This window comes from Pelmatolapia mariae, linkage group LG12 (genome assembly GCF_036321145.2).
Source record: "Pelmatolapia mariae isolate MD_Pm_ZW linkage group LG12, Pm_UMD_F_2, whole genome shotgun sequence".
Taxonomy (NCBI): Eukaryota; Metazoa; Chordata; class Actinopteri; order Cichliformes; family Cichlidae; genus Pelmatolapia; species Pelmatolapia mariae.
In genome coordinates, this window is record NC_086237.1 from 24,346,425 (window position 1) to 24,370,742 (window position 24,318).

The window sequence follows — 24,318 nt, forward strand, 5'->3', positions numbered from 1 at the left end:
TCAGGCTGTCCCAAGCTCAGATAAATTAGATTCCATTAAGAAGGCATGAGGTGTAAAATCTGGGCCAAATTGAACCTCCAGAGCCATCTGCTGTGGTTCAGTTCTAAGTACCAGAACTACTGCTGTCCTATTTTGATCTCATTTATACCTGTACGCTACAATGTTAAATGATAAAATCATCCTCAGTTCAAGTCCAAGAAAAAATATTTTCTTTCCATTTGTAAGCTCGCATGAGATTAGAGCAGAGTAGGTCCCTGACACGCAAGTTTAGCATTTTCTGTAATCTGGTCAGTGTAACTGTTCTCTGCAATAGTCTTTTAAGCCAGTTGGCCATATGGTGGCCCAGCTTGAGCAAGACACAGGTGGCTCTGATTACAGTGAATCCATCATAGCACTCTTTTTCCTTTTCCCATAAAATACCAAGTTTATGATGTTAATGAAAGCTCAGAAGAATGCTGATTAAACTGATGCACGTTTAAAAGTGTATTAATCTCATCCTTGTTCTATGACAGGGCCTTTTATTTCAAGTGGCTGAATTTGTACGGCACGGTGCATTGATGCACGGTGACTTTGTTAGTCTTGTGCACGTTCAGCACAGTACCATCACGTAAAGAGAACGAGATATTTTTATAGGTGAACTATGATGTCACTTGAGGCCCTCATAGTTTTATGAGACATTTCATTTTCAAACTGATAAGTCAAGGTTAGTCCCAGCAATGGTTCTGAACCTTTTTTTTTTTAGTGATGTTTGAATGGTATAGCATATGAAAAAATCAAAGTGAGGAAGTTTAATTCTGTTAGTGTAGAGGCGAAGGCATGGTTAGAAATGGTGATGAGTTCAACTGCAATTGTGTGTAACTTTATCAGTCACCACCTGGTGGCAGTATATAACTGCCCTATGTGGGTATTAATTCCATGCCATACACAGACTTTTGACCCAGGAGCCCAGACTGGGTGGATCACTGTTACAGGAACATATCAAATAAATCCTCTTATGAAAATCAAAATATTCAGACTGAGTGTGCTGGTGAAAACCACTGACAAGGGTAACATTGACCGTTTTGTTACAATGCATTATTTTACTGGCAAACACTCGGTCTTTATCAGTATATCAACCTGACATGCTTCACATGGCAGCAGCATGCTGTTCCTCAAAAGTTCAAAGTGCCCCGTGACACTGAAAAAACAGCTCAGCTCGTGTAACGTGACAAAGTATCGAGGTGATGAAAGGGCCCCTAAATGTCCCTGATCCCAGTCTGTGGGATATACTGGAGCAAGCCTAATTCACGGAAGCTCTTCTGCCAGCTTCCTGCTTCCAGAGGTCCTACATCCATACACAGCTGGTTCAGGCCTGTTTGAGCAGCACAGAGAGTGGGGCCTTCATGAAGCTGGTTTTAATACCGAGGCAGATCAGTGTACACAGTTCATATGTGTGATGCTGCACAAGTGTGTCTAAATGTGAGGTGATCAAACCTAAAAAAACAAACACTTTTTTGTTTTTGCAGATTGAGTCATTTTTGCCGGATAAGTACACAGAAAACTGGTGGTGACAACATTCACAGATTCGGACCTTCAAAGTTTTAGCTATACTGCTCTCTGTCTCCACCCTACATTCATTGTCTCAAGTGAATGTAGAGAGTTTGTGTGAACACCCAGAGGAGCCTATATAACCCTGGAATGTGTTGGACAAAGGAAAGGGTGAAGAGAAGAGGAGAATGATGGTTATATGGGAGGATAAAATTCAGGACAGCGAGGAGAGAAAGTTGGTGAGTGGCAGGTGCTATTGTGGCCTAAGTGCAGGAGCCTAAAACGACAAGGTCAAAGGTCAAAGTGAAGTTGCATGGCTAGCCTCAGCTCCCTGGACGTCCGCCCAGAGAGATACCAATACGTAATAGGCCAAGGAGCCATGGGAAATAACCAAAGGGACATAAAGGTACGTGAAGGAAAGTAAAGAGCAAAAAACAGAACATCTGGAGAAAAAAGGAACGCAAACCAAAGACAGAATGTGGAGACATTAGAAAGCAATTTGGATGCATTTACATGACAAGCTCACACCTGATAACATGCCTGTGCTGATGGAAGAAAAATCACGTGGGACGTTCCCCTGTAGAAGTGAATGGCTCAATGCTGAATGAACAAATTAGCTGTGTCCTTGTTGAATGAAGCTTGTTGGCTGCAGTTTCCTGTTGAGGCCTTCCATTGTACTGTATCGTGGAGTCACCCCCCCCCCCCCGAAGTTGTGTTTGGCCTCAAACACGCGATTCACCCTGTTATTCCACTGAAGAGGCACAGGAATGCACACAGGAATGCCCCTCGGAGTGTTTGTTGACACTCGTGTGACCGCTCCGCTCTCAGATGTCGACAAAGACGTTTTGTTGGGATTCACTGGGTTCTCTCCCTGGAGAAGACTCTGGGAGCTGTGAAGCTGTCACGCAGGATATCGCGACAGCTAAGACCTGAATGGAAACCAGGGGGCCCCATTGCTCAAGGCTGTCTCGTGACCTGGGTGCTCAATTTTGATGCCCAAATCAATTTCTGCTGTATCTTGTCTCCTCTTCTTTTCTCACCCTGCTGAATGGAGTGCGATCAGTGGATCTGCTTTTTTAACTCGCTTTCGTCTCTATCTGAGCGGGCCGTGAGATGTTCTTGTCCTCCCGCTTGTTGTGAGACGTGGCAGCGGGGTCCATTCAGCAATAAAATTGGCTGTAATTAGTGCAATTATGCTGATTTTTACTTGTGTACCACGCAGAACAGAGTTTTCAGTGCGAACAGAGACGTCACCAGGAAACTGCTGCAAAACAAAAACCCATCAATCAACAAGGACCTTGAATGAAAGGCTCAATTCTGAACACATTCCACAATGACAGCGTTCACTCGGCTTTGACCTGGGCTGTGATCTGGGGGGCATGACATCTAGAGCTTCACTGATATAGAAGGAAATGTGCATTAAACCAGTATTGGATGAAGGCACATAACCCCGACATACAGCAAAGCGGCAGTCGAGCTCACGTCCAAAGATGTAGCCGAAGGCAAAACCAACTCAAGCAAACTAACCTAAGATATTTTCGAAACAATCCGCACGGCAAATCATTAATCGTGACGTAAAGAATCATCAAACTGACAAAACTAAAAGAGGGATTAGGTGTCTTCTGTAAATAAGAAGAATATTTTCTTTCTGGATAAATAATATTTACACATCTGTGGTTGTTTCTCATTGGATGATGGCTGAGGTGAAGGTCATAGTTTGCTCAACTTTACGTTGGCATGTCTGTGTCAATATTGGCCAGAGAGACTGACAAAGCATGCATTCAAAAGCAGATTTCAAGGTGCGGGAAAAACGAGCTGCATCCAAAGTATAATGAGCCATCTTGTTAACTGGTGAACTTTTCAGGGTGAAAAGTAAGGGAAAAACACCACAGCTTTTGAAATGTGATACGCGGGCAAACATATAAAAATCTGTCAGTCAGGGAAAGCTTGCGAAACGGTCGATCGTTAGAAAACAGCACTCCCATCGGAGTCACCAGATGTAAAGTGCACACTCCTGTGTGTTTTTTATAAATTAATTTGCAGAATATCAAAAGTGTAGATTGTCATATCAGGTCCAGTGAAGAATCTCAACATGTTTCTTTCTACCTTTAAAAGTTTGTCTGTGTTTTTTTGGGGGGATTAACAACCACATGAATCCCAAAATCAAGAAAACAGACATAAAAGGTAATCTGCTGATAATACTAATCACTTTTGGGGTCAGTTCTGTATCATTATCATCCCCAGCACTGTCACAGGGACTCCAGAAACTCAGATGTTTCAAGTTCAAATGTGTTTATTTGAACAGATTTAAAAGAGGATCTGACCTGCTTTCAAACAGTCAGTCATAGCCATTCATTCACTACTCTTATAAAATATAAATAAATATATAGATATCAAGAAATGAGGTGCGGCTCAAGACATTTGCACAGTACTGTACACATATATATTCAAACTATTAGCTTTAAATTCCTATACTTGCATACTTGCAAAAAGTGTATATCATTCATACTTTAAGTGAGCAATTTTAGCCATTTCCCATATCTCCAATATTGATATTTTAAAATATTGGATACAGTTATGTTGGCTGCCTATTTAAACTGTTCTTTAGCAAATACATTTAAACCTATGCCTACTTTAAGCAGCACACTTCCTAATTACTTAAAAAATATATCCATATAGTTCTATATTTATATATTATATTAACAATATATACATCAAAAACATTTTGTAAGATACTTGTTTTTTGATAAAATATTTAACAATTAATAATATTTTAAATAATGTATCCATATTTTTTTGTCTTTCTGCCCCTAAAACATTCGTTTTAGATAACTGTTACCTTTTCTGCTCAAAGCTGCTCAGGCTACCTTAGTTAAATAAGGTTCTTTTGTTTTTTTTAACTACTAATTGACCTATTTGTCTACTTAACCCCCAGGCTACTGCAGTAATACCCCCCGGGGTACTTGCTCCACCAGTTAGGAAAATGGAAAATTACCCTAAGGTACACATCAGTGGATATGTTGACTCTTTGCAGTCACAGTGTCTTTTGTCAGTCAATTGATGACAAAATCAAAAGTAATTAAAAATAAAGTTCGATTTCTATAATTTCCACTCGACTTTGAGATAATTAATTCTTAATTTTGAGTGGGTATTGAGTAAGGGTGAGGGGGCTCTTGGAGGAATCCCTTGGAGCCCCCGGTTTGACCCCTCCCTGCGGCTGATCTGCGTCTGGCAGACAGGCGGGCAGCGGCGGCGGATCCAAGTAGAGTGTCTTTAAGACCCAGCGGAGCTCGGCAGGGAAACCCCGCGGCTTGAGTTGTTTCTACTCTCCAGAGTGTCAGCTAGTTATTTGTGGGGAGGCGCTGTAGCCATTTCGCCACATGAAAGCCCGATGAGCTGAACGAGCAACATCCGAGTTGTTCGTGGAGAAGCAGAAATCAGCTTTGAGGAGCTCTGCGCGCACACACGTACGCGAACTTTGCGCGCAAAAGACGCACAGCGCTCACACACTCACACTTCCTCTCTATCCACCGTGGAAAAGAGAGAGAGAGAAAGAGAGAGAGAGAGAGGGGGGGAATAGAGAGAAGACGCACGAAACTTCCAACTCTCCCATGTGAAAAAGAGAGGTTTGAAGATAAGGTGTATTTTTCCCCCTCGGACCTCCTTTCCTTCCCCTTTCCTCTCTCTCTCTTTCTCTCTCTCTCAGTGCTTTTGCCGGGATATTTGTGTTTCTATGAGAGCCTCTCTCGGCGAGAAGAGAAGTTTGGTTGTTTGCCTGGTCGGCTGAGGAGGAGGAGGAGGAGAAGAGTCTGTTTAAAAGATGGTCCACAACGCCGCTTGGAGAAGAGGCTTGCTATGCGTCCTGGCGCTCTACCTCGGCTTTGCGTCCCCGCCGTGCAAAGCTCGGATTTACACCAACCATTGGGCAGTCAGGATAGCCGGGGGACCCGAGGTGGCTGACCGGATAGCGGAAAAATACGGCTATAGAAACATGGGACAGGTATGTGTCTTACTGCTTACTGATCCGGTCAAAGTTGCCTCTAATTTGTGTCTCTCTGTGTTTTCGTCAACTCTTAAAATTGGGCTTAATATGCCTCTTCCAAGGCGGCAAAGTTGCGCGATTAAACCTCAAAGTCTGAAGTCCAAACCTGAGCCAACTCGTGTTCTTTCAACTCTGAATCAGACCAGGGAAGGAGAAGCTTTAAGGAACAAAGAAAGTAGACCAGCTGCAGGATGGCACAACAGGTGCCTCTTCACGGTGTTTCCACTGAAGTCTCATGTGCTTGGTCGTTTTGGCACCCCAGTGACGGCTAGCGGTGCTGTTTGGTTTATGAGCTTGGAAGTGACTTCTAGTATTTCTCTCTCTCTCTCTCTCTCTCTCTCTCTCTCTCTGTAAGATTTCACTCAAAAGTCCCTGGTGTGTGAGCCAAACACCATTTTATATAGTAACATGTTTTTTCCAGTCTGCTCCTATTAAACGGGGCTGCTCAAGCTGTTTTTGTTTTTTCTTTTTCTCTTTAATTCCCCATACTGTACATAATTCCACTGTTCAAGGCCCTCCAGTATCGATTAGATCAGCCGCATCAGGCCAAAAGCAGGTGCCATTGCTTAACATGGTGTAAACTAACTCCTGGATCCATCTGGTGAAGAACAACATACACGCACAGACACTGGCTTCAGATGTGCCTCTTTCTTTTTATGTTCTGTCATTTTATTGGTAAACACGAGATGAGGAATTTATCTGTAAGCTTTGTCCAAATGTGGTTTTAGGAAATGTTTAAAAAATTTTTTTTAGCATAGTACTTTTTTTGTTTTGTTTTCTTTTAACAAAAGAGAGAGGCACACAAATGTGGACCTCACACATACGACTGAACTACGTGGGCAGTTCAAGCCTGCACTTGTCAGCGGTCGACATGAAGACAGCATGGAACAGAGGGGGCATTCTGACAGGTTGTTGTGGGGTAGTCCAGTCAACAGCTATTGAACCTCCACCCCTCCACCTTATCCAGCCTGCCCACCCACTATACACCCTAGAGAGCAGGCCTTAATGGCCTCGTTTATCCCCTCTCTTTGACGGGAACTAATGTGTGGACCCCCCCTTTCCATACCACCCCCATAGGAATTTTCCTGTGGAGTGGAGTGGTGGAGTGTCGCTTCCAACCCCCACCATTCGCCCTAATTTCCATCTCAATACAGGAAGGCTCACTGGACTTTGACACCTCATAGACAAGTTTTTACTTCACTTCCTGATTTGGGGGTCAGCCGAAAGCCGCTCCCATGGGAGCGATAGCAACACACTTTTGGTTGCCTAATGTGAACTCTGACCCCCCCGCCCCCCCCCAGTCCTCCTGATATCAGTGCAGCACTCATGTATGTGCACGAAGAACTTAAGCTGCCAAGCGTTTGTAAATCTAAAAAAAACTTGCTGGGGCTAGTAATGAAATAATTCTGGGAATAGCCGCTAAATGAGATGGAGTTTAAATTTGTGAGGGGGGGAAAAAAAGATGAATGGATAGAAAACAGTGTGGCGGACAATATGGTCTTCTTCACAGGGTTGGAAAGAGGAGCACAGACAAAGATAACCACACACTGGGAGATGGGAGAAGGAGGGAGTGAAAGAAGGGACGATAGATGGACGGATGGATGAAAAGAGTTGGCATGGAGAGAGGGAGCACCTCGTTGGGGAATTCTGGGTAATCCTCTTAACTATGGAGCCCCCTTCCCAGACTAAGACACTGGCCCAAATTGAGTCTAAATCAGCTGACAAGGCCTCAGACGTGGATCTCTGTTAAAATTGGTGGTTTTTTTGAGGAGATGAGAGAGCCCGTGAAAGCCACTGGTCGTAATCTAGAGACGCACATGTGCAGGAAGTGTGTGCATCATGACATCAACGACATGTTACATATTTTGTGCAGTTTGTAGTATTTGTTAAAGGCATCAGGCGAATGAGCATTGTTACTCTAGAGGTAATTAAACAAGTGCAATGTCTAGAGTAACACCTTTGTTTTTGACAACGCTAATAATCCAAACACATGAAACGATCAGTTTTCCATTGAAATTATTGATTTGATTATTGAGCATTGTCCTCGATTTGTTTGAGAGGCCGTGATAAAGCTGCAGTGTTTGCACCGTGAAGCAAGAAGGTGTCAAAGTACCGCAGTGTCTCAGGCTGTGTGTTTTGTCCTGAAGTCTTTGTCCTGTTATGAGACATTAGTCTTACAGGTATGAAACATTAAGGTCCAAAGGGAAAACGCGCGTCACCTTTTGGCATTTCTTGGTACTATTGTTCATGAAATATAGATGATATGGAGATTTATTGCTTCTAGTGAAAAAGGTCTGGAGAAGTAAGACATCATGAATCACTGATGAAGTGTTTTTTCTGCAGGACTGAGATGTGTAATTCCTAACAGTTAAGTAGAAGTTGTGATTCACTCTTGAATTATTCCGATAAAATTTCAGTCTACCGTTATGTGCCTGCCCATATGATCACACAGTCATATCTAGAGCAACAAGGGAAGCCATATTTGTAGGCTTAGCTGTTTTTCAAGTTAAGATTGAAAACGCACGCTGAAGAGTAGATGTTATACTGAAAGTCATGGATTTATTGGCACTTTCTTGGCTCTCATTTTATCCATCTCTAATTTGGAGTGTGTGTCGGTACATGAGCCGAAAGCTGATCTGATGGGCTCTGTGGCAGTGGAAGGATCAGTGACATACCACAGGACCCTTGGTAGCCATGACAGTTTGATCATCTGAGGGACTGTTTGGTCTTTATCAATTATTAAAACTAATCACCGACCAGCAGCTTTCCGTCTGTCATTGTCTGTCTGTGGATCCTCTGTCACTCAAAATCTTTATGTGTGTGTGTCTATCTGTACATTTGTCTGGCCTCTCTCTGTCTCTCTGTGTCTGTCTGTTTTTGCTTTACTTGTCTGCCCCTCGCTGTCCCTCTTTTTTTTTTTTTTTTTTTTAAAGTTCACAGCCTTTTGTCCTTTATCTGATTGATTTAAGAGCCTAAATGTGGTTTCTGTATAATATCTGGGAAAAAACAAATATTAAGATAGAAAAATGTCATTATAATGCAAAAACATGACCCTTTTTAGAAAAATGTTTTGAAATACTTAAAGCTATGGTGGTTCTCAGCCTTTTTATTGATGACAGGCCCATATTCTTTCTGCAGCACTGCAACAATCGTGCAGCCATAAAGAGTTATAAAGATCTATTTTAAACAACAATGATTAAGAGCCCTGAAATAATGACAGTGGCTCACTGATATATCCTTTCCACAAGTTCCACTTGTTTTAGAAAACAAACAAAAATGAAACTAACTGTTAGCGGTGCCGCAAAGCGCTGGGTCCAAAGCTTGAACCTCTCATGTCAGTATCTATAAGAACAGCTACGACAAGAAGTTCACAGATGACTTGCAGATACTATCCAACTTGGTTTTCCTCTTGTAGACATAACTCCCAACTTCTGTTACTTCTGCCGCTGCTAACGTTCAAACCAACCATTGTGCGCTGGTCCTCTGACAATATAGTCCTGCTCTCAGCAGGGAATAAATCAGCAGTGAGAAGATGGCGAGACCTGTGCCTTGACTTTAGAAAACTGTGAGCAGCATTAAAAATGAAGCTCACTTTTTAGGAGACTATAGCAGAGAAAGGCATAGTGGTGATGAATAGTCTGTTTGTGTGTTTTGCAGATTGGGGATCTTAGAGACCACTATCACTTCTTCCATAGTCGGACTATTAAGAGGTCGACTTTGTCCAGCCGTGGTCGCCATAGTTTCATTTCTATGGAGCCTAAGGTAAGTCTGTTGTGCTGTTTATGAAAGATTGAGCATCAAAGTATGTTTCTTTTGTGCTGAAATGATACTGTAGGTAGTTTTATATGATCTTAATTCAAGTTCCTTTTCCTGGATAACGTGTGGTGTTCAAATCTGTACAAAGTTCACTCACTTGTGATGGAGATGACTGATTATCATCAGGTGACTCAACTGAACAAACTCCATCCGCTGATGAAGATCATGAGGTTCTGTTTGCAGTTCTGGAAAAAGCAAGTGGACCTTGAGTTAAGATGGTTTTAACTGATAAGTTAAATATTAACTTTTAGCATACACTGAGGACCTTTTGCCAGAATTGTACATGTTTTCAGTAGATTTTTCATACACCTCTTACAAGGGCTGTCATCTTACTCTGCAGTGGTTCATCCTGCGAACAGCCAAGTGAATAATGATGAAATCGGCCTACTACTACTTTTAGTTTGAATTTGATGAGGTTAAAGGAGGAGATAAAAAAATATAATTTTCCTTGAAATAAACTTGTCAGCAGTGTTGACAATGGTTGATTCACCGTACTCCAGTACTGGGCTGGACCCCCCGTTTCCTTCAGAATTAACTTAATTGTTCATGGCACAGTTTCAATGAGGTGCTGGAGCCATTCTTCACAGATTTCGGTCCATGTGAACATGATAGCACGGTTGGTGTAGATCGGTCTACTGCACATCCATGATGTGAATCTCCTGTTCCACCACATCCCAAAGGTTCTCTACTGAACTCAGATCCGGTAGATTACTCAAGAAAGTAGTTTGAGATGATCAGAGATTTGTGACATGGTGAGCAAGAATGGTAGGATGTGGGGTACTTATGTGGAACAACCATAGTTGAACCGAGGAAGGGGCTGTAAGAGTACATCTTTCACCATTTTACGATGGCGTGATTGTACTTCTCTGTGAATAGTGCTCATAGCCTTTGAATATCAACGATTATAAAACTGAGCTCACATCTCACTGTTAGGCAGTGGTGTTGGGGGAAGCCTGCAGTGAGCTGAAGAAGTTACCTGGATAAGTGATGAAACATTTCTTCCACTGAAAACTCGGCTTCCAGATGAACAAAAGCAACTTTCTGGGATTTCCTAACCTGGATTATTGAGCATGCCTCAAGATATTCAGCAGGTCACCTAAACTGTGTCTGGATGCAGTGAGTTGTGAGTTAAGGTGTATCTAATAAAGTGTCCAGTGAGTGTTTGTGTGTGTGTACATATAGCCACCTACGTGATCACTTGTCAGAGACCAGGGGTCAGAGTGGAGCCCTAGTAAATCCAAATTCAGAGAAATCCTAAACTTTTCCGTCCAAGCGTTGAGATCCCAGTGAAGCCACAGCTGCTCTGTGTTTTCCTGATGATAAACCGATAGTTTATCTTGATCTCAGCCAGAGGAACCTGGTTGTGGCAGATCAGATGGCACAACTCTCCTACAGAATCCATCACGGACAAAATAACATTTTTCCATGATGGTTGTGGATCACCATAACACAACGTGACATAATCATAAATCAGAATATTTGATCTTTATTATGAGGTTTGTTTTTTGGTTTCACATCACTGTGGGCAGGATTTCTTTTGTAACTCTAAAATACAGCCTTAGTAAAGTAAATAACATGCTTTTGTTGTTGTTGTCGTCAGCTGAGAAAAAACTTTCCGTTTGAACAAGAGTTTGATCTAAACCGCTGTCAGTGCTCTTCTCGTCACTTCATCAGGTCAACAAACCCGGACCGAATTACACATGAGGCCTCCACATCACAACACTCTGAGCTTTATCAAAACACGGGGGACAAATTACTAAATCAAACCTGTTGATTGTTCACACGATTGTACAATTGTCTGCTCCTCTGATGTCTTGTTTATGTTTACAGTAGATTTAAAAAGGCTTTGAAGTAAAAGACCGTTTGACTCGTCCAAGACATGTGAAACCTCCTTATCTCACATTTTGCATATTTTTGTCATCTTAGTACCTGACTCAGACTTGTTGATGTCTGCCTGTTTGATGAAGCGGGTCACTTTCTTGAACAGGCTGGGACTTGATCCTGAGGAAACAGGGCAGCGATGCCTCTTACAGCGTTTACATACAGCAGCGGTGATGTTGCGTGCAGATTCTGAACGGCGAATAAATCTGTGTTGGACTCATATATGCATGGCAACTGCTGAAGAATGATGGTGATGGATCAGTGTGATTACTGGAAGACGGGATGAAACGGGAAGAGGAGAAGAGAAAGAAAAGGAGCCGTCTGTCACCTTCTTTTCCCGCTTATCTGTTATCCTGTTTCATTGTTTCTCTTCAGTTTCCTTTCTCTGTATTTTTGGGCCACTCAGCTGTTTTTTGTTTTTTTTTGTTCACCTGCTGTCATCACCTGTCAAGAGCTCCCTCTTCCCTCTTTTCTCACTGTTGCTTTCTGTGCACTCGTCCCCCTCCCTCTGTCTTTGGTTCTCTTGCCCTCTTGGGCCTGACACTGTGCCACGCTGGAGGAAGGTCTGTGTCCGGATGCCAGCTGGCTGGGAGACTGAGAGATTTAAAAAAGAAAAAGAAAAAAAGACTAGATTAGAGAGAAGAGGTTAAATGACAGAAAACAGAAGATTGCCTATTAGAACGCACGGAAGAAGGAGAAAGATGCATCGGAGACACAGAATAAAAAAGTGGAGCGAAATAGAGCTGTCGGTGTTTCCCTTGCTGATTGGCTGTCCTTCTTGCGGACCTGTCTACGAGGTTTGGGATCAACATGACAGCCAGTTTGGCAGCAGTGAGATCTGGCATTCTGCTAATGATGTTTTGCAATCAGGTTTTGTAATAATGACACCCGTGTGTGTTTTGTGTGTGAGTGAGTCAGAGGGGTGTAGCGATGCCGTGAAAGGCGCACCCTACCATCCACAGTAGACTCTGGCACGCATGTTACCATGGAGATGAAGCACAGCACAGATTACCACTTTATGGCACCCGCCTAACTGCAGTGTCACTTGCCTCTCAGGTCAAAGACCGCTTATTTTTCCAGGCTGTGAGAGGGCACGTGGCGTCACCTTGACCCTTAAACAAGGACAAACGGGGTTCATGAAACAGATTCTACACAGACAAAGTATTTGCGGCACCGCAAGCTGACTTTCCTTTGTAGTCCATGTAGTATTGATGAATCACATTTGAACAGCTTTTGACTGCATGGAGGTAAACAAGGAAAAAAGGGAACACTGAAATGCAATCTTGAAGCTGTTGGCCCCTGATGCCACGTAGCTTTTTAAAATCGATTGACAGTCGTAAACAATGACAAGTGGACTTAAGAGGAAGTGTTGTCCCAGATATCTGCTGGCTACAAAGGAAGCCCTGAAATATTGGCTCTGTCTACAGAGGCTAAAGCATCAGAGGGTTGCCGATGGGATCCTAGATTGAGTTTAGTTCAACTTGGCACATTTCCTATAAACGTGGCTGTAGCCGCTGTAGTCATTTTGGACTCCCAGGATGTAGAAATCTGGGAAAACCTGCAGAAAGTATTTCAGGACAAGCTATTTGGAAACATTTTAAAAGCTTCTTGATCAAACATGATTTGTTAAAGGTTTTGCATCCTCTGATTTCTGTCTGGAGTGCGACACAGTTTACATGCACGAGGACGTAGACGGCTGTCAGTGCTGTCGCAGGGGAGAGCCTGCGCCGTGCTGTATCTGTGAAAATATGCATGACTGCATTGTTGTTTTTGAATGTTACTTTTGGCTTATTTATTAACCTTTTCTTTTTTTCGCTCCTTCTAAGCTGTCATTGTAATTTCACATCAAAGTAGGTCAAAGAAAACTTTTGATCATATGCTGTTTTGGTGCTGGTGGCAGATGCGATGCATGCCGTAAGTTCTTTGTCTTACCGCATAGAAAGGTCATAGTCTTTATTCTGTTTCATGCCCCTAAATATCAACTAGGAAAAAAAATGTTGACACGAGCCACAAGTGTAGTTGCACAGCTGGAATCTGTTAGTCGTGTGTGGACATATCTATTTTTCAAGCCTGGCCTTAACAGGCTCTCTGCAGCAGAAGTTTTCTTCCACAGTTGGTTGTGGAGCGTCTGAAGTTTAGTACAGGTCAGTACACCCTCTTTCTGAGTAGATATTTACCCTTCTCTACCTTTTGCCTCTCAGTGGCCTCTTCTCCAATCCCTGTACTTCAATTCAAATGAGCAAAGTTGGGAACAAAAGTAAAAATAACGTCAACTTTGGAAAGGAAAATATCCCAACATCACCAACAACAACTTGAACTGTTGATGCCAAGCAGCATGGATACATGCTTTCATGTTGTTTATGCCAAATTCTGGCCCTTAACATCTGAATATCACAGCAGAACTGGAGACTCGTCAGATCAGACAACATTTTTTAAATCTTCTGTTGTGGAATCCGATATCCTCTTTTTAGCTGTTCTGACCTGACAGGAGTGGCACCCAGTGTCTTCTGCTGCTGTAGCCCACCTTTCTTCTTGGTTTGACCTTCAGCAGGTGGTCTTGACCATGTCTATATCCCTAAATGCACTGAGGTGCCATGCCATGAGCAGCTTAACAAGTGTACCTAATTAAGTGGCTATCTATACGAACTTGTCTTTTTGTATTAAGCAGTACTCGGCATGCACCTTGCTCAGTTCTGCTGACGCATGCTCGTGAGTCATTCATGCTGGGAGTTCCAAGAGAGTTTGGACAGCCGCAGTCTTTTCTCTTTTTTTTTGTTCAAGTACACTTAGTCTGCTTTGCCTGAAATCTATTTCCAGCCATTTCAAGTTTACTGTAAACAACAATTACAGCACGGCAGTGGTTGTTTTCTCCTTTTGTAGTGTCCTTTTGATGTGTGCGCAGAGATTAGTAGGGAGAAACAACTGCCGAACGCCTTCTAGCTGAAGGAGCACGGTGCTTCCAGCCGGTTTCACTTAGAAAGGCTCTTGTTTACTTGAAGTCATCTATTCAGACATGTGCATGAAAACTGAGAGCCAGGTGTGGTTTGCAGCTGAATCCTCACTGGGATAGACTAAAATGCAAAATGGCCGTGACAACAAAATTAAATTTGAATGTTTTATTGCTCTGCCACATCAGGAAAACGGTTTACCACATAGTAAAACTACCAAAATGAGCTCATATCTACTTATTACACAGTTAAACAATTAAAATATGCTCAGTTTTTTTCCCTTTTGGCTCACAGAATTTTTTTGTTCACCGCACAGATGCCTTGCTGTATTCATAAATATGCAGAAGACGAGGAGGCTCATTGCATTACGGAGACGACATAGCTAGTGTCTGGATCTCAGGGATAATGTGCATACCCTTAGATTTTATCAGACTCATCTTAGTCCCAAGGACAAATTTCCATTAGGCCGAGAATCCTGAATTTTTAGTTTGAATTTGTTTAACAAATGAACCATTAAATAGTCAAAGCTTTGAGACGAGCCCCCACAGCTGGCCGTAATGGCCCATGCTGTTTGTGATGGCCGAGTTTGGGCCGAGTCTCTAAAATACCCCAGAGAGAGGACAAGAACTGGTTTCTCATGTTACTGCAAGGGTTTCACTTGGTGTTCTGCTCACTATCCATTAGCTTTTTTGCCTGGAGCTCTAACATCGTCACACAAACAGCAGTAAAAGTGGATCAATTTGTTCCCATTTGTTCTATTGAAGTGAACTCTTCCCCAGTTTCCCCTGGTTACTGACCCAGCTAGCTAGAGCCACCTGCAAACCCTTATACAGAGTGAATGAGAGTGAGAGCGAGGGAGGGAGGGAGGTTGGAAGGGGGTTGGAGTGGGAATGAGAGAGAGAGAGAGACAGAGACAGGCCATCTGAGAGAGAAATGGGCACCTGCAGAGAAGAAGACTGAAAAATGCAGCGAAGGAGAGATGGGGCGGGGGGGTGGGAGCTGACGAGGAAAGGGATTTAAAAAGATGAGAAAAAAGGAAGTGAGATAGGAGCGGGAGTCAGACTGGGAGTAAAGGGAGGGTGACAGAGGTACAGGTGCTACCAGATCATTCCTCTGCTACACCAGGCTGCAGTTAAATGAATGGAGGAGGTCATTATGCCCCAGAGCCAGCCAGTGAGTTGGCACTGACACAATGGTAGTGATACATGGGGAAGTTTTAGAGGCAATAATACAGGGCAATATTGGCTTTGTTTGGATAGGGCCTCGCATTCATGACACAATTGATGCGGATAACTGCAGGCTGTTATCAGTGAGTGATTTTTAGCAGACACAATAAAGGATGGCATTATTCTCACCGGCTTCAGAAAAAGTGTTACATAGGCCGTAATCTGCCTCTGGTAATCCAGTAAAAGAGAGGATAAACATGTATTTTTAATTTAAAAAAAAAAATCAAATCAAATCAAATCCCAGTAAAGAAATCCAACATCAACTGTAGCACCAGCAGTGGAAAGTTTAAACATTTTTCATAAAATAGGTTTTGGAAGAGTTAAACACGCACAATATACAGCGCAGTTTGTGAAATGGTCTCGACCTACTCTGTCAAGTCTTGTTTCTGGACATGAAAACATGAAAACCCAAATCTTTTGTCTCTGAGCCCCATTTTTCATCTGAATGATCATAAATCTTTGTGTCCATGTACATGAAATGAATATTTTCCATTTTTAAAAGGCAGCTGGAGGCGTTCATGGTGCACTTGGTCATTTTACCGCTCACAAGACCCAAGTTAAAGCTGTAACACCTCACAGATTTTTAAACATTGTAGGGTCTATGCTTACTTATAGACTATACTTTGATATTATTTACTTGGTTAAGTTTAGTTGTTTAAGAACAATTTGATTTTGGTTAGGAATTAAAGTACCATCATTTTTTTATTATTATTATTATTCTTTTAAATTGCAATGGTGACGCATCTCCGTTTTGTCTGGGCTAGATTCGTGCTGGAGACACAAAATACACTCCCTGTTGAAATGCATTACTCACAAATTTGCGCTGACTGTTCCAAAAAAATGTCAGTCCTTATCCATGTACACAAACAAATGATTCATTTTTCATAACGGATTCATGTTTTTCTTGAAGACCAGGCCTTTTTTTTGTTGCTCCTTAAGAATAGAAGTAAATGATATAAATGACTATGGATGGATGGGTGCCATCAGTCTTGAAATTATGATGTCAGTGTTGGCATTTCCACCTCTGGACCTTTTAGCTGAGCCTTCTTCCTTGGGATGTAAAGAATTTGTATACAAATGTCTGCGATCTCATGTTGACATATAGCACCCCCACAGCCAGCACGCTGCCACCCACTGAGCTCTTATTGTGTTAATAATGCAGGCATAGATATGACACACAGATACTGAAAGTAAGGCATATGATTTATGTTACAGACCCTGCAGTGTAATGCTGCAGGGACACTACTATGTTAGCAAAGCTGTGGTGAAATACACGGTTCATCTGAGCAGCTTTTTTCTTAACCAGTTTTTAAATTAAGGGCAAGTTTTTGTGTCGGCGTGAGCAGCAGAGTGTAAATGGAAGATGGTGTAAGGATATGCTCATGGTGTTTGTGCTGTTTGATGAAAGCTGTAATATTTAAAGCTCACCTCAGGTAACTTTTTAAAACTGGGGATGCACTGGGATAACAGAGTTTACCTCTTTTCACAATCTAATCATGATCAGGTTGCACTCGCGTTGATGTTGTTGGTCAAAGTTGGCTTAAATAATTTTTTGCTTTCAGAAATATTTTTGAATCATCGTAGCCTTCATAAAGAGGAAAAAAGAGCCCCTTTGTCAATAGAATATGTGAAATTAGCAAACACCAGTCTGCAAAAATGCCTCATCTAGAGTAATCTCCAAAGAAGTAGTATGGTTTGTGCTTCAGCTGAGCCTTTCTCATTCACCACACTAAGCTTTTAGGTAGTAAACAATACTAAATCCCAGGAGGTGGCAGGTTTAGTGTCTTGCTCAAAGGCGCTTCAGTAGGGTGTACACTTGCTGGCATGCAGAAGCATTTTAAAATTCCAGCTCTGTAGTTGTTGACCTTGTTCATTAAAGCCACTTTAAACTCTTTTAAATTCCTCTGAACATGTGTTTCTTGCCCCGCGACATCTGAGACAAACTTCAGCAAAAAATGAATTTATTGTTTTTGGGTTTTTTGTCGTTTTTTGAAGCGTTTGCGTCGCCCCTGATGGCAGTGAAGGAGGATTTATGGGTATACACGGGGCAGATATCCTTGGAATTTGCCAAGTTGCGAACAAGAGCAGTTAAGAGTTACACTGCTGATCAAAGATTGTGGTTGATGGTATGCTAATGTATGCAAATTGTAATGATACACCAGTGGTTTTGCGCAGACACACTCACGCACAATTCTTGATGACAGTGTTGTTTTGAGGCTAATGGGCTGTGTAAACGGTTGCTTTGAAGCTGATGGTCCTGATAGAAGTTGGAGTGAAATGAGCTGAGACCTTGGCAGACGGGAGAAGCATCATGCTAAAGTAAAATATCTCACAGGGTTTTTAAAAAAATTGTTTCGTTTCTACACTTTATCTCTCTCTCTGCGCTGGTTTGCCATTTCCTTTTCCTTTCCCATCTTTTTTTTTTCCTTATAGGGAGGTCATTTATTGAATTACATCATTTGCACTTTATTCCTTTCCCTCCTTCACAATTTCTAAAGAGGTACATACTCGAGTTATTAAATCAGTTATTTATAAACTCAATTATCCTCCCTTCACTTGCTGTCTTTTGGTCTCTCTTGCTATTTGTTTTCCCTTCCCTTCCAGCTCTCTCTCTTCTTTCTTTTTTATATTATTGACTCTCCTGGGACTCGTTCTCTTCAGCTCTTTATCGCCTCTCCTCTCGTCTTATCTTGTCTTGTTGCCTCGCTCTCAAACTCTCCGGAGAGAGCCTGGCAGATTGTTTCAGTGCATGAGACCAGATAATCACTCTGCAGTCATTATGTCAGCTATTCTCTTCTTCTCTCTCTCTCTACTCCTCCTCTTCCTCCTCCTCCTGTCTGCTGGAGCTCTATTGATGTGGAGAAATGCTTTGTCTTTTACAGTCGGACATAGCTCAATAAAACCTCAGATTTCTGGGACTGTTGGGGCTGAGCGGCAAAACAAAAACACTTGCGGTGTGAAAATTATTCTATTGATTATCCGCTGTCTATACATCGTCTATACAGCTAGAAACGGAAGCTGGTGTGGCGAGCATCTCAGAAGAATTACACACTTTTGAAAACGCTGTATAAAGAAGAACTACCTTGACATTTCATGCCAATGTGCATCGTTCCCCCGTCCCCATAAACTGTTGCACAATCGTGTTTAGGTGCAAACTCGGTGCCGGAGAATCCCTGGATCATTTATCACACAAATGTTTACGTCTCAGAAAGAACTGCTCTGTGTTGTGCCAGTCGCATACCTGCTAATATTTCAGATTCTGTGTTAACATCGCTGGGTCCGCGTAAACGTCTGATCGGACCTTCTCAGACAGATGAAGTCTTCTAGACTAAACACAAGGTTTGCGGGTTTTTAAGAGGAGCTGACCGGGGCGGTGCGAGTTGGTCCAGCCGTCTTGTTCGGATCCAGGCAGTGCTGATTTTGAAATTGGAAAATTCCGCCTCAAAGTCTGAACGAGGCTCCTGCCAAGGAATGCCTCTGCGCCTCGAAGCGAGCCCATAACATTTGAGAGATTGATGTTACCTGTGAGGCCTTACAGCCTTTAGTGTATATGTGTGGATCAAATGTCTTTTTTTTAAAAAAAACATTATTTTTTTTCCGTAAAGGAGAAGCGAACTGATGAGCCCACAGTAACACTGACATGGTTAAAATCTCTCTTTAAAAATAAATCATGACTTTGCGAGTCTTCCACATAGTATAGTTTGCTTTTTTTTTTTGGGGGGGGGGGGGGGGGGGGGGCTTGTACTGGCTTGTACTGGCTTGTTTTACTTCAGCAGTCTTCATTTGTTCACCTTTTACCACTTTTAGAAGAGGAGACAGCACATAAAACCTTGTTACGCTTATTTATAGGCAGTCCATTGGGATGAAACAACTTTAAGGCTGAGCACCAAACGAAAAACACCCCCTTAAGCAGCGCCTCTTTCTAGAGTAAAGAGGAAAAAAGCAATCTAGACTCAGTAGATTTGTTTCTGTCTTGCTCGGTTGGGTACAACAGTATAATGTAGTTTAGTCTCTGTAGGTGGTTTCTTTGTTTTCCCTCTGCGTGTTCATCATATAAGGCAAATAAGAGCAAACATAGACATTGTATTTGCACTTTTTCTTTTTTAAATCCTCCTAAAATGTTGTCTCACCTTTAGTATTCAGTTCATTGGGACTTCACCTGTATACTGGTTGTGTCATCTCCGAAGTGATTCTGCTCCCCTGTTATTATTGTAAGCCTTCTCAGTTTCTTCTATCCCCTGTCTCTGTTTGTGTGTTTCAGGTGGAGTGGATACAGCAGCAGGTGGTGAAAAGGAGGATCAAGAGGGATTTCAAACAGGCCCCGCTCCTTTCGCTGTCAAGCCCCGCCCACAGCAGCCCAGCCCAAAACAACATATTCTATAATGACGCCAAGTGGAACAGTATGTGGTATATTGTAAGTCCAGTGTATACTTATTCCAGGCTTCCTCTCTGTTTACACCAGACAGAAGAATATAACAAGGGCCCATGAACTCAGTGTATGCAGCACGCATCTAGTCTGCTCGGAGGATTGCATGCTGTTCTTTGCCCACATTTATCCAGTTTGTGGGTCAAGGTCAGGTTAGGTCATGGCATTGTCCTGATTACTGCAGTTGAGCTGAGGGATTTGTGTGTGCGTGTGTGTCTTTGTTTGTGTCTTATAAGAATGAAGAGTTGATATAGGAATTTTTTTCCCCTATAGAGAAATGCTTATGCATCCCCACAAAGATGTTTCAGAAAAATGAGCAGATTTATAATGGGTATTTTTTAATTTTTAAAAAAGGGATTGCTTTTACAAAAATATAATGGGGCTTTGATGACAACTATTAGGGAACGATTGCTCTCAAATAAGGGAACATTGTACATTTTGGCTTCTGCTTCACCATTCCAACCTGTGCCTTGAAAATCCTGGCATTAATGATGAAATTTAGCTTTTATCTGAACTCTAATTGGAACAAGGAAATTGAGGGTCAAGGTTCTTTGTTTATTTGTAAGCATTTGTCACTGGAATGCCCACACAGAGGCGCGTACGTGTCTCTGTGGGGGGGGGGGATACTTTTTTTTTTGCTGGCTTATCACTCCTGTTTGCATACACCTTGAGATCATTGCTCCTTAGTTATATGTTTGTGTGTGTGGTCGAGTGTTCCCAGCTCTGTCAATTGTTAACTCAGTGTAGATAACTGCCGATACTTTGACCCGAGGTTTTATATATTTTTCAGACTTTCAGAACTTCATGTGTGTTTTGAACCTAGGATGGAAAACAAGCTTCCTCTGGTCATTCCCATCAAAGTGACCTTACACAGCCTGATAGTTCTGTCCAGTTGTATAGTTTGTATTTAATCCAAGTGCAGTGCAATATTACGCCATTAATTGTTTGAAATAACTAGAATTTTATTGAGCTGTGTGAGCAAAGTGCTTCTAATCGACAAATAAAGTGTGTGAAGGAGTAATTTAGGGTTAAACATTACACATCTAAATGTCACTTTAACCTTTAGAAAATAAACTATAGCTTGTGACACATGCCTCTGAATAAGATTTGCTGTGAACAGTATTGAAATGCCAGGGTTACACTCGGCAACAGTGACCATGTAGCTGTTTTTAATGAAGACGGTGTGGGAGATGGGACTAAAAAGAATCCCGTCTGTGCTAGATGAAACGATATCTGACGCCTGCCTCCTGATTTGTCGCGCTCCAGTGGAAGCAGAGTGTGTGAAAGTAGAGGCACATCTGCTCATGTTATCGATCTGCCGCTGTCAGTTTGGGAGAGATTGGTGAATATTTGTGAACTAGGTGGTGTTGTCTTTATTTGCAGACAGCACGCAGCTTTCAGTGGTGTAGCTCTGATTGCATTCTACAATCCACAGATGATGCATGTTAGCTTAATTGGTGATTTTAAATTGGCTGCAGGTGTGGATGTGAGTTATTGTCTGTCTCTCTGTGTTAGCCCTATAATGGGCTGGGGACCTGTGCTCCCGTTTAGCCTCGTGTCGTGCCTGCAGCCTTGAATTGGATAAAGGTTTAAGAATTGGTTGGATGGATGTCTTTGGTTGCTGGAATTCCAAATTATCTGCCAGTCACACATTGTGATCCAGGATAATAGTTTAGGATTGGAATTAGAGACTTATTGCAGGACAATAACTGTGTTATTGTAGGAAAAACTGACACGTTCTCTCTCTCTCTCTCTCTCTCTCTCTCAATATAAATATATCTATCTATATATCGATAGATATAGATATATCTATCTATATCTATATATCTATATGAGAGAGAGATTGAATTATGTTTTTGCTCTAGTTTTGTGCAGTGAAGTAATGCCAGGTTTTGGGATATTACCTCCTTAGTGGGCTTGCTTAAAGAGCAAGGATGCAGTTGACATCATAGCTAACAAAAGGACTAACGTCCTACCTTTGACCGGCTTTCTCTGGGTGGGGAAAAAATAGGCCCACACAGGTATTCGCCATGAGCAAAACTGTTTATCTTTGAGTTTAAACACAGTTTTGAAACGGAACAAAAAAAGACTCAACTTTCAGGTGTGCAGAAGCTCCTCTCTGTCATGAGGTTGACGTCATTGTTTTTTTTTCTTTTCCACTGTCAGAAAGCATGCCAGCATTGACAAAGGGAATTAGTAAGCCTGGAGGCAGATGATTCCGGTGATTTGGACAATTTGGAAAAGGTTCTCAGTTGGAACTGGTTCTGGATTCCCATCCCTATTCTTGGCACCCCATTCCCAATGACATCATGCAGGTCTTGAATGGCAGCAAGTAATGACTGGTTGGTGATCAGTGTGTAGTTGCAGTTTGAGTCTGTTTCTAATGGTTGAAACGCACTGTGTGAGGTATTTTTCAAAAACGCTGGGCTTTAACTCGATTGGAGTTGTTGAAGTGAAATCGTTCCCCTCTAAATAAAACCATAACTCTCCTGCTTGCTCCAAGTTGAAAGAAAGTGACATGGGTATGCTCGTAACTTGTAACTCCTAGCTGAACATCTGCAAGAACATGACGGAGTTCCTAAACTCCCACCTCATGTTTATCCCCACCTGCTCTCTTCTCACCATCTGCTTCCATCTCTGCAGCACTGCAACGATGATGTCCATAATTGCCAGTCGGATATGAACATCATGGGAGCGTGGAAGAGGGGCTACACGGGTAAAGACGTGGTGGTGACCATATTAGATGACGGGATCGAGAGGAACCACCCAGACCTCTATCAGAACTACGTGAGTGTGTATGTATGCGCGTGTAGGGCGGCTATGAGTGGCAGTGTGTGCGCATATTGGCTTTGAGTCGGTGTGTGACAAGTGAGGAAGTGTATGAGTTCAAATGTAAGTGCCCCTGCATGTGTTTGCATGAATGGCTATGGGTCTGCCTCATTCAGGATTAACAAGTCACATATACAACACAATGCACTGATTAATACATAGCAACGCAGTGCCACACTATTGTGATCCTGTTTCTCTTTATTCTTTATCCTTTATTATTCTAGTTGCTCCGTTTCCGCTTAACTACTCCCTCAGTTTTCATCCGATTTTCACCATTCAAATTTTAACCTGTTCTGCTCTTTCTGCTAATGACTGCTATATCTTTTGGTGCTCATAACTTTTATACTTTTTGAAATATTAAGCTTTTTATGCCATATTTTGTCCCATTCAGATGACTGGGACCACATGACAAGTGTGGTCACTGATATTGCTTGCTGGGGTGAGCTGTGTTTTGGCTCGGTGAGATGAGCAGCCATTCTCAGAGCGGGAGGTCTGGGTTCGAATCCCGCTTATGGCAATAATTTTTCAGTTAAAAGTTCAACCTTTTTAACTCTTTTCAACACAAATTTCAGCTTCTTCACCCCTTTTCAGCAGAATTTTCAGTTTTTTCACCTCTTTTCAGCACAAATTCCAGATTCTTCAGCTGTTTTCAGCAGAAACTACAGCTTCTTTACCTCTTTTCAGTTTCTTCACCTCTTTTTCAGCTTTTTTCAGCAGAAAGTTTAGATTTTCCACTCTTTTCAGCACAATTCAGCTTCTTCTGCACAGTGCACATTTTGTCTCTCATCATATCTTTCTTTGTGACCAGAACTGGCTTGGCTCAGTGGGATGAGCAGCTGCCGTGAGATCCGGTGGCAAAGGTTCGAATCCTACCTGTGGCGGTTGCCGCACATCTTCCCCGCTTGCATGTACGCTCTATTGACACTGTTCAGTGTACCTTTTCAAATACAGCAGTTTTCAGCAAAGAGTTGAGCTTCTACACAGTGTTTTCAGCAGATAGTTCTCCTTCTTCTGCTGTTTTTAGATTCCACTACACAGAATTCACACTGCATTTCCGCAGCAAATGCAACTTTTTCTAGTAATGTAAATGTGGAGGAAAAAAAAAATCTGACGATTATAATTGTGATTTTAATAATAAAAATTCTGCTTTGTAATCAGACTGTTTCTCTTTACTTGTAACACGACTTGTAACCAAGTCGTGTTCCAGAAGACAGCAGTCATGTGATGAACTAGGTAGTGATATTTGCTGCCATTTGGATCATCAGCCTATCATGTGTCTGCAATTAAATTCCAGAGAAAAACTTCCTTAAACCTGGAGATGTGCAGTTATGCTGTGTGTACATGTTTATCTCTCTGTGGGCTCATACTTTAGTGTGTGTGCGTGCTGAGGTATGTCTACCTACGACCGAGAACTGATAGTTGAACTAACTTGTTGGCCTGAGGCAGCAGGTAAAGCCATCAATCAGCTGCGCAGATGAAATGATTCACACCCTCTTTGCGCGGCTGTTATTAGCTACTCTTAATGCTTAGATTTGTTTATGCCGAAGGGCGAGTGGTGCCGCAGATTGCGTTAGCTCTGATTGCATTCGATTTACAAAACTGTTGTGAGTGTGTTGATGTGAA

At 42.2% G+C, this 24,318-nt stretch overlaps 1 protein-coding gene across 1 annotated transcript in view; it reads left to right on the forward strand.

Annotated features, from left to right (window-relative positions):
- The first annotated feature begins 4,907 nt into the window (after window positions 1–4,907).
- Window positions 4,908–24,318, forward strand: part of pcsk5b (proprotein convertase subtilisin/kexin type 5b) — an 87,842-nt gene continuing 68,431 nt past the window's right edge. The window contains 4 exon segments of the mRNA XM_063489127.1: window positions 4,908–5,527; window positions 9,227–9,331; window positions 19,702–19,854; window positions 22,510–22,653. Of these exon segments, the coding sequence (XP_063345197.1) occupies window positions 5,348–5,527; window positions 9,227–9,331; window positions 19,702–19,854; window positions 22,510–22,653 (582 nt within the window). The 5' untranslated portion in view covers window positions 4,908–5,347.